The sequence below is a fragment of the Pecten maximus genome, unplaced genomic scaffold (genome assembly GCF_902652985.1).
Source record: "Pecten maximus unplaced genomic scaffold, xPecMax1.1, whole genome shotgun sequence".
NCBI lineage: Eukaryota > Metazoa > Mollusca > Bivalvia > Pectinida > Pectinidae > Pecten > Pecten maximus.
Window position 1 is genome coordinate 5,647 of NW_022982533.1, and position 11,246 is coordinate 16,892.

The following is an 11,246-nucleotide window of genomic DNA, read 5'->3' on the forward strand; positions in this document are numbered from 1 at the left end:
TTATGTTGTTATAAAAGTGATCATCTTTATATAAGTCGAATATTTAAACACTGGTAATCACATTTTATATTAAAAGCTCATCATTGTACTTAATTCAACAGACTGTAAGGACGGTTATTACGGAAACCAATGCCTATCTCCATGTCCTGGATCTTGTGGTGGAAGTAAAGTTTGTAATAAGGATACTGGGAATTGTATAGGTTTGTATAATAATCGGTTGTATAATGTGCACTTTGGATCATTTATGCGAATTATAATTATTTTGGCCAATGCACTGGTATTTACTTTTCCTGATATCGTTGTTATCAGCTCATTTCCGTCTATGCATTGCAAATTTATGAATATATAGCACATTTAAACTTATTTTATGTAAAAATGTTTCTTTTGAAATACTGTTTTAAGTTCACGTGAAAATCGATCGTTTTGTTTATTTAATGAATTTGATTGAAATATACAATACAGACGGATGTGTTGACGGTAGATATGGAGACAGATGTGAACTGCCTTGTTTGGGAAACTGCACAAGTTGTACCCGGGATGGAGAACAGTGTTTAGGTAACGATTCGATCGCTCTTATCTATTGGTACTCTTACTTAAGAAACTAGGCTGACGTTTTAATATATTTCGTAATTATTTCTTTTTTTTTTACTCAAAATTTAATTGACATGTTCATAGCCACCACTCCCAAATGTACCGTTTCAGTCATAGTAGAAATCAAATTAAGTCGTATTACAGAGTGTTTTTTTTAAATGTCACGTTAATAGTATCACAGTTATTGATTTCAGGTTGCATTGATGGAATGTTTGGTAGTTCTTGTTCACGGGAATGTGGTCAGTGTGTTGGCCAGCGCTGTAATAAAGACACGGGTCATTGTGAAACACCATGTCAAATGGGTTGGACTGGTCAACGGTGTGAAGTCAAAGGTATTGTTCACCAAAATTCTTGTTTAAACGACATTTTCGTGATTGTTAAGCTTCATCTCACATCTCGATAGCTATATGTACCTTAATAAGACATTTATAAGACAAATAAAGTACTCTTTGAACTTTTAAATTTGTTTAAATCTAATTGCAAACTGAATCACACAGAATGCTTTTTTTTGTCACTTGCAGCCGAGAAACAGACAGAGGATGACAGTAGCAATGTTGGCACATATGTTGGAGTCGGAGGCGTTTTAATAGTCGTCGGCCTGATTGTGATCATTGCGGTAGTTTGCATAATCAAACGGTTAGTGGGTTTTAACGAGGTGGACGTAATGTTGACTTAAAGACTAGTGCATGAATACACTGACTGTTATTATCATAAATCTTGATGCTATGATATACGCCAATGCACCACATAATCGCAAGTACGACACTAACATCAATACCAAAACACAATAGCCACGATATCCTGAGCAGCCAATATATCTGAGTCATGTATAATACATATCTAGTGTGATTTGAACGTTGCTATCCAAAATTGTGTTCACTTTCTTTTTCTTTTCAATCAGAAAATCATCCACATCCGGCGAAACTGCATCCTCACCCTCAGTGGCATATGGAGGGCCAAATCCTTCAAACAACTCGAACAGACACTCGGGTATTACATACATGCTTCTGTGTAGCATTATAATATTCGTTGCTTATTCTGCGACGAAAGTGATTTTGCTGAATTCACGTTTTACACGTTTTAGGGCATTTGATGCATCCTATGTTGTACCATGCTTTATTTGAATCTAGTTATCTGAAACGAACATTTCGTTGTGGTATGTTTAGGCTATTCTAAAGACTACATTATCAATGTATCAGGAAATAATATAAACTTAAGCCGAACGATATAACGGGGTAGGTACAGTTTGTGTATACCAACACTAAATCGATTACATATGCAACGCTGTATACAAAACTGGCTTTTCTTTCAGACGAAACAGGAGGACATGTCTATCTTAACCTTCAAGATGGAAGTATGCCAGAACAATCAGAAAACCCTGAAAATGTGTATTACAACGAAGGGCCAGTTGGGTTCCCCGTCAGTATGCTGAAGACACTTATATCTGAGAAAATGGAAGACGAAGAAAAGAAGTTTATTTCGGAATTTGAGGTATGTTTTTATTTTCATATTAGGTGTTTATGATGTAAAGTTCAATTATTGTGTAAAAGATGAACACATGAATAGGATATTTGAACAGGGATGAAAAGAAATGGCCTATGTGTTTTTAGCCAAGAAGGCGTCACTTACTGCCCATACAAGAAAATGCGTCAATTACCACCAACACATTAATTAAAGGGGGTCAATTACTGCCGACACATTAATTAAAGGGCGTCAATTACTGCCGACACGTCAATCAAAGGGAGTCAATTACTGCCCACACATCAATCTAAGAAAGTCAATTACTGCCCACAAATCAATCAAAGGGGGTCAATTACTGCCGACACATTAATTAAAGGGCATCAATTACTGTTCTCAAATCAATCAAAGGGGGTCAAATTCTGCTCTCACATAAATCAAAGGGAGCCAATTACTGCCCACATATCAATCAAAGGACTTACTTTTCATACAGGAAAGGGCCTCAAAACAAAAGGTCAATGGGGTCTTCATGTTTACAATTTGGAAAGGGAGACAAAACAATTAAAGCGGTAAACTGTTCATCAATTATGTAATAATTTTCAATATAAGTTATCGTTGTCCATGTCTCAACTGTATTTAAGGTTTTTATACTCTTGGATAGGTAAGTCATAAATTTTCACAACAGTCAGTTTTTAACCAGCTTTCCTTGGACGGCTGGTTTATATGACTTCTATCAGGAATCACTTGTGACTATTTCAGTCGTTGTTGTATCCCGGTATCTAACATTGATGCATAAAAAGACATTAGCGGAAAGGTAATCAAATTAGCTTCAATTGAACAAAACTGCTTTAACAGCGCACTAATTTATATTGATTATTAGCAGAATAGTTACACTTAAAATATAGATGCGGAACACGGGATTTAATTGATTATTCATTAATTTCAACGATAAAATTAGAAGCTGAAAGAGGTGATAATAGCGAGAAATGTCTACTTTTAGTATTGTATTAAACTACTTTTAACAACCGACTTTGTTTTCATTAAGGACGCTTGTCACGTGAATAAAGATAGAATATAACCAATCTTGCGTGCATTTGATATCGTTCTTACAGGCATTTCCAGTCGGTGCAATTCATCCTCATGCGATTGCAGAGAAGAATAAGTCGAAGAATAGATTCAAAGCCATATATCCATGTAGGTATTCATATAGAAAGTCAATTTGTCTTACATATTATCGTTTAATTTCACATTTTTAAAAGTCTTAAAATCGATTAATTGGTGAAAGACTGTCTCCGCTGTATTTTACATTTGTTCATTTTATTCTGGTTCTCGACTTCTAGATCACTACACTTTTGAACCTTAGTCTCACCGACTAAAGACGACTAAGGTTTTATATTGATGATCAGTTATGATTCGGTATATACTGTATCTGTAACTAAATTCATCTAAATATGTATTATTTACCTGTTCACCTTAATTCAAAATCCGCATTCCTAGTACTTTATATTCCATTGATAAAATATTTATGATATGACACATATATTCAATATTGTTTCAAACTTATCACTGCTTACTTTATTCAGATGACCATTCAAGGGTAATTCTTAACACAATCCCGGGCGGAAATAGTTCAGACTATATTAACGCAAACTACATCGATGTAAGTATCAATTTCCATAAAATAAACAGGACAATCCAATATTCTTTGCTTGATAGTACCGATAGTAAAATGATAGAAATGTCATAAAATGGGAAACATTAAGATGATGTATAACTGAAATAAAACATGTAATTATTGTAACCCCATCAATTTGATGCTACTTTTCCAGAGTGTTGAAGAAAGGAAGGTGTATGTTGCAACTCAAGGTAAACGTAGCTACGTTAAGGAATCTGCTATTCTGCTACAAATCTAAGTCAAATCCGGGTTAAGTCACAATTTGAAATGATAGTTAGGGTGTCGGCAACGAAACAGCTTCCCAAGTGACACATTTGTGTATAATAATATATGTGACTTAAGTTATAGTCATATACAGATACTCATGAATTCATCTCGCTATAGCTCATTATATGTTTCAATAATTCTAACCTATAATATATGTATGCTTTCTTTTTGTATAACTATATCATATACCATTTAAATATCTGGTAGGACCACTCCCATCTACGACCGATGACTTTTGGAGGATGGTCTGGACTATAAACTCTGGGAAGATAGTGATGCTTACAAACCTAGTTGAAAGTCGAAAGGTATTATTTCAATTCAATACTTTTTAAGAGCGAGATATACTTTGTATAATTCTTCAACCAAGATACTCATCAAAAATCTTTTCTGCTATTGTAAAATATGTTTAGAGATTTCTGTTAGTAAGGTAATGTTAAGGAATTTCAGGCCTTGTGTTTCAAACTGTCCTCTGTCTCATAGCGACATCCACCATTTAATCTTATTGTCTAATGAGCGAAATATAACGTGGTCGTTAAGGTGAAAATTGCAACACTAGAGTATTATTATTGCGTTTTACGACGGTTTTACGTTATCACAGGACAAATGTGAGAAGTACTGGCCAGACGAAGGTGACTCCATGACAACAAAGACATTTGACATCATGCTGAACAGGGAACGAGATTATGCGTCTCACGTTGTCAGGAATATCACACTAATTGATCGAAAGGTATCTCTTGAAATATGTTCTGTATCTATTTTAGATACCTATTTCAATTACCACGAGTCATACCTACCTACATTACTTAAAGATTAAGTTGTTTCTGTAAAGAATTTCTGTGCAATGTGTTAACTGTACTTATTCTAAGAACAATTTTTTTTTATCTTACAGGTTATAATAGACAGCTGCCATAATTTAGTTATTATCTAATGATAAAATAACACGTATATATAATATATATATTAATCAAACTTAGAATGATACATATTTAATCTATGATGATTTTTCTTCTTTTAATTCAGTCAAAAGAGAAGCGAGATATCCATCAGTTTCATTTCACCACCTGGCCGGATCATGGGACCCCGAACACGTTAGAACTTGTCTTATTTCATCGTCGCGTAAAGCTGCACAAAACTACACTTCCTGGCCAGATGGTGGTTCACTGCAGGTACGGTAAAAAACAAAGGGATTTTTTGTAAGCTATATGCATATATGTATTCTTCTTTTGAGTATGATGGATATTGTATATGAATGACACTGAACTACGTAGAATGTTATGGTTATAGTAATGTAACGAATGTTTGTGGATATGCTAATTATTCCATTTGAGTAAATTGATTTTGAACAGTAATATGGCTTTTAGCGAGTTTTCATTTTTAACTTTTGAAAATTAATTATCGATAGTGAAACAAATATCATATCCAACAAACACTAGCCGTGTGACTTGTTTCTACCACAATAGACAAGTCATAACCGGCGGAATTATAACCAGGTTTGAATGCACTTGTTTGTAGACAAATTCTAAAAGTGGTAGTGACCTGTATAATCGACTGTAATTTTGAACATATAACATTTTCTGAGGTTGATATTACACTCCTCTATCAAATTGCTAATGTCTAGATCAAATATAACACACCTCAGTATTTGAAGAATGACACGATCAAACCTAAATAATATCTGGTATTGATAACATTTCGATTGCTCTACTTTATGTATGATTTGATATAAGACGTATCTCGTCATGTGTTTAACTACTTAACATTTTCGCAGTGCTGGTATTGGAAGAACAGGAACGTTTATCGCCCTTGACGCGCTGTTAGATTTCGGGAAAAAATATGACCGCATCAACATCCGCCATTATGTAAATATGATGAGAAAGGACAGAATGCACATGATTCAAACAGAGGTGAGGAATCAAATTCGCATATTTTTCCTGAATAAGGTCCGGGCTGTTTTATGAACACCGCCTCTCTCCCCTACTCCACAGGGAACGTTTTGTCACTTCGAGACAACTTTGATATAAAGCTAGTATGGATCGAATATCTAAATAGTAGAAGTACTGTACATGAAAGAACATTTAATGTAGAGAGAAAGTTAATGAAAGCAGATGAAAAGCAGATGCTTAATAATGAAATGATCAATTTAGGTCTAAGCTTACTAAATAATTTGAAATGGAAGTTGCATAATAAGACAGATAATAATTTATACACATCATATGTATTAAACAGTTAATAGTTATACAACTAATAAGTTTATATTCTTTTACAGGAACAATACGTCGCTCTTCATGAAATTCTGGCTGAGGCATTTGACCTTCAAGATACACTGATAACGAAATCAATGTTCGTATCCAAGTACCATGCTTTGTCTACTACGGGTCAACCTCAAAACCAGACACAACTGAGGGATGAGTTCAAAGTATACATATATATATATATATATCAAAGTCGGTTCTTTAGAAGTCACGATGGAATAAAATCAATAGCTGTATTTGATGTTTGATAAAACAAATAAAAATCGAGATATAGATATGTTCATTTTCCCGAAGAAAGGTTTGGTTGTATCATTTAAAGAAAAAATGATATCAATCATTTAATGAGATACAACATTATTTCTTATATTTATTTGATACATTGACAACCAAAACTGTTGATTTTATTAAAGATAACAGCTGAATAAGACTTGTTCATTGATTTTTCAATTTCTTACTGAGGTATTAAATATAATAGCTATACTTACAAACACATACCATCTGAAAGCAATTGATAAGCGGTAAAACATTGTTTTCTAGTTTTTGATGTATATATTGCTTCCGTTTGTGTGTTGGCTGTAAAAAACATCAGAAATGAATGGTTTCTACTGAAAACAAAATCTTATTAAGACAATATCATTTATTTTATTTTATTTTTATTTATTTTTCCAATTGTTTTTGATATATTAACCGAGGAAATACAAATCTCCATTACCATGCCTTTTCATTATCTCGTACTAACTGGTTTCAGTTGATGTTGGATCTCAAGCCAGATTACAAGTTAGAACAGGACTTTTTAGCTTCTACACTTCCTGAAAATAAAGTAAAAAATAGGACAATGCGGATATTGGCAGGTTTGTATAAATGTATAACGGCCATATCCAATACGACATTTCATTTTGATAATTTACTATGATTTGATTAATTGATATCAAACATTCAAGGGATATGATGTTGTGTACTTGAAATAACTGAAATGAATATGTATATATAATAGTTTGATAGTAATGCTCATAAGTTTGCTGTATCATGAGCAAATCGATTTTTATTTTTTCAGCTGATAGATTTAGAGCCTTCCTCAAATCATATCCATCGAACAGAAATGACTATATCAATGCTGTGATAACACAGGTACGCAATGATTTCGTTTATAACCAAAGTATATATATATAAATGTATATAAAACTCTTCATGAATTGTATATTCTCATGTTTATGTTTTCAAATACAATAAAAAACAGTATATCAATATTTTGTCATCTGTTGGTTAGATAATTAAATTATATACAATGTGTGTTTTAGTCTTACACAGGCAGGCAGGGGTATATAGCCACGCAATTTCCTTTACCCGACACCAGGACTGACTTTTGGAACCTGGTGATGGACTACCAATGTGACACAATCGTCATATTAGGGGAAGAAAAGGAGCTGGTAATATTAATTTAAAAACAAACTTTTTTTTATTCCCCCAGCTGGAAATATCCCAGATGTCTGTATACACTTATGGCTAAGCAGTAATTGTATACACACTTCTGTACTTAATATGGGTTGGCAGGGTTGGTGAGCCCTGGGTTTATCTCCCCGAACAATAGTATTGTCCTCACGCAGGAGGGTTCTCATACTGTACATGCAATATAACTTATATGTATATAATGTTTATAACGGTATAGTCATTTTTGGAGATATCTTATCATAAAGGTTAAGAGGTAGCAATATTTGGGATGAACATTTTAATTGAACAATCAAAGGGGAGTAATTTGCTAAATTGATATGGATACTAAATTACTCAATTAAAGCATGTGTATGAATAGAATGACAAAGTAAGAAATCAAATCATTGATAGGCCAAACAATGAAATTAACTGTTTATCTTCAGTTTCATTCCTGTATGAGGAGTAAATTATTTGTAAAGACAAGACGTTACAATTAACAAAAATACACCAAATGGAAAAAAAAAAAAAACATTACAAACACACACACACAAAAAAGAAGAATGAGGAAAAGGAGAGCAATCAAATAATACTAATAACTACACGCATACAACATGTCTTACACACACAAGTACAGGTACAATGCACACCATAAGTCAATTGGCATATCATTTTTAAACACATATACTCAACTGTTGTTTCATACTAAACTGCTGTATCAAACAATTTTTTCTTCGAATTTCATTTTGCAAAACACTGGTCGATTACAATGTGGTATATTTCATTATACTGTATGGATAGCTGTAGGTTGGTACACATGTACTATATTTATTTATCAGACAACAGCAATGAGTAAAACCAAACTTATTTTCGAACATCACTTTCCAATCCCTCCATATCTGATCAAAGTTTTCAATACAAGCATTTTTGTTTGACATTTTTTCTCAATATCATATTTGGAACTCAAAAACTCATTAGAACTATTTAAATGTAGTCGCTGTTTTTCCTAGACGTAGAATATATATAAAATTATACATAATTAGACAATTTAAGGACAATGAAAAAGGGTTTTCTTCCCCAAAAAGTACTGTTTCTACTATAAATTGTATCATTTTACTAGTCTTAGTCTCTCATGTTATCAAACATTTATTGTTTTCAATTATATTATATATATTATAAATTGAGATATATCAATCATTTTCAGTCCTCAATTAGCAATACAATAGTATTTCTTTTGATTTTGTCTGCTGATGATTGCCAAATAAAGTTAAAAAATATCGTATTTAGTTGTTGGATAACGGTATGGTCAGGAGTTGGGATAGATATGAATAAATGGTTAAATTTAGAAATAATGATGTATTTCAAAACTACTATTCTACCAATAGGCGTTAGAATTCTTCTTGACCAATGATTTAAACTGTTGTTTTAATAATTTTCAGTGTCTTGGAATAGATAATCAACCCATATCATCTTAATTGATTGAAAAATCAATACCAAGGAGACTGAATTTTGTTTCACCCCATTTGAGTTTCCATCATCTAATGGTAGACATCAGCACTAAATTTCTTTTGTCCAATCCAAATAACTTTAGTTTTTTCATTATTTACTTTTAAAACTGATATCTTACTAGAATGATCAAACAGGTTTAGAGTTTCGTTGAATGAGTTTTTAGATCCATCTAAGATTATTGAGGTGTCATCTGCAAACTGTGTGAGTTGATGGACTTTTTGTTGTATTTTAATACTTTTGGTGTTTTTGTTGTTTTTTTACAAGAATAGCGAGTATTTCAGCAATAAGCCAAAATAAATATTGGGAGACCGGATCCACTTGTTGACAGCCTCTCTGTATCTTAAAGAAGTTTGAAAGCGTACAATTTTGAGTAACGGCTGAAAATGTTTCATTATATAAAGTTTTTATCCGTCTTTAAGTACTCTCTCCAAAATTAAAAAGTCAATTACTTGTGTATGTAGGAAATTCCATGATACTGAAGCAAATGCTTATTCAAAGTCAATAGATATTAGAAAGCCTGGTATATCATTTAATTCAAAGTAATTAATTATGTCATATATAAGTCTAGTGTTTTCACTAATATATCTTCCACTTAAAATACTGTTTGTGTTTCAGAAATAATACTGTCGAGAACTGTTTTTAGTCTATTTGCTATACATGCTAATGCTATTTATAATAACGTTTAACAAAGTGATTGGCCTCCAATTTTTAAAGAAATGTCTAGCTTACCCTGTCTTTGTATGACAGATAATTCCCCTTTGGTGTAGCCTAGATTTAGTGATCTCACAATGAAATGTTTAAGATTTATCATTTGTTCATTAAATTCACTTGTAAAACCATCTGAACCTGGTCATGTGTAATTCTTCATATTTTTTAAAGTAAATAGCAGTTCTGTTTCTGTTAATTCCCCCTCTAGCTTTTTCTTCTGTGTGTCACTTAATTAAACAAAGTCCAAACCGTTTAAGAGATGATCCAGATTTACATCCTTGATAGAGTCCGAATGATCTGCATAAAGAGATTTGTAGAAATTTTAATTTCTTCAAGAATTTCTTTCTTGATGGTTTTCCCCACTCATCTAGCCATGCTACTTTAGCTCGAATCATGTTTCCCTTCATCTTTGTTTTTCTAAGGTTTTCATCTTTTTTATCTTCATATATTTCCTCATTGGATAGCCATGAATTGTTTTTTTTCTATTTCATATATTAGTTTTTTTTTCTATTATCCCTTTACATTTTTCTAAATGATGAATGAGATATTGTTACTCCCCCGATCTCCATTAGCAATGTTTCCAAAAAAGATTGATCGTTCATACCTAATATAAGTCCTGAATCTTTCATATTTATAATATTGTTATCATAAATAGGAGAGGCATATTGTAATTTAATTTTTTAAATTGTATCCTTAATTTTTTTTACATACTCATGATCATATATAAGGTTATTGTTAAATTGCCATAGGCCTTTACCCTTAACAAAATTGTTTAATCTAAGTTCAAGTGTTATGAAAGAATGGTCTGATCTGTAGCCAACATCAATGTTTGCTTTATCAATTATGTTTAGTAACTTAAACTTGTCCCACATGTTATTAGTGTATTTTCGTTAATATATTTCATCAACGATATATTTAATCAAGTATACGTATATCCAAGCTACACTCGGAAGATGATTATCTTTACATCTATAATTCCGATATATATTCGCTTAAGAAAGATACGATGTATATTGCAAACAAATAAAGCACTATCGGTCGTAAAAAGCTTAACTGCTTATATGCAATGGCAGGGTGTCCCTACATACTTAATCTACAGTTGTCTGAACCTTTCTTTCTTTAGATTGCTACTGTCTACAAACGTAAAAATATGATGTAGAAATAAACACCACTTATACTTTAGAAATCAGTGACAATTATCACACCACAATAAAATACAAATTAATGATGCTTAACTTTTGATTAGCAGGATACACAATGGATACCTGACGACAGAGTCGATATTGATATTGGAGATTTCAATGTTAAACAGAAGGGAACTGCAACCGAATTTAACGGTGTGGATGTGACTGATGTCAATT

The 11,246-nt window shown here is 32.4% G+C and overlaps 1 protein-coding gene across 1 annotated transcript; it reads left to right on the forward strand.

Moving 5' to 3' along the window:
- Positions 1-270: 270 nt before the first annotated feature.
- Positions 271-11,239, forward strand: LOC117320547 (receptor-type tyrosine-protein phosphatase alpha-like; the record flags this gene model as incomplete). The annotated part of the gene is given in 18 exon segments (XM_033875116.1): positions 271-277; positions 463-555; positions 786-923; positions 1,113-1,227; positions 1,493-1,581; positions 1,904-2,082; positions 3,162-3,243; positions 3,633-3,709; positions 3,879-3,915; positions 4,199-4,296; positions 4,590-4,718; positions 5,012-5,157; positions 5,760-5,895; positions 6,258-6,407; positions 6,992-7,094; positions 7,298-7,371; positions 7,542-7,670; positions 11,132-11,239. Coding segments are annotated over 16 exon segments (1,776 nt in total), but the record flags the coding sequence as incomplete, so codon positions are not given.
- Positions 11,240-11,246: the final 7 nt, after the last annotated feature.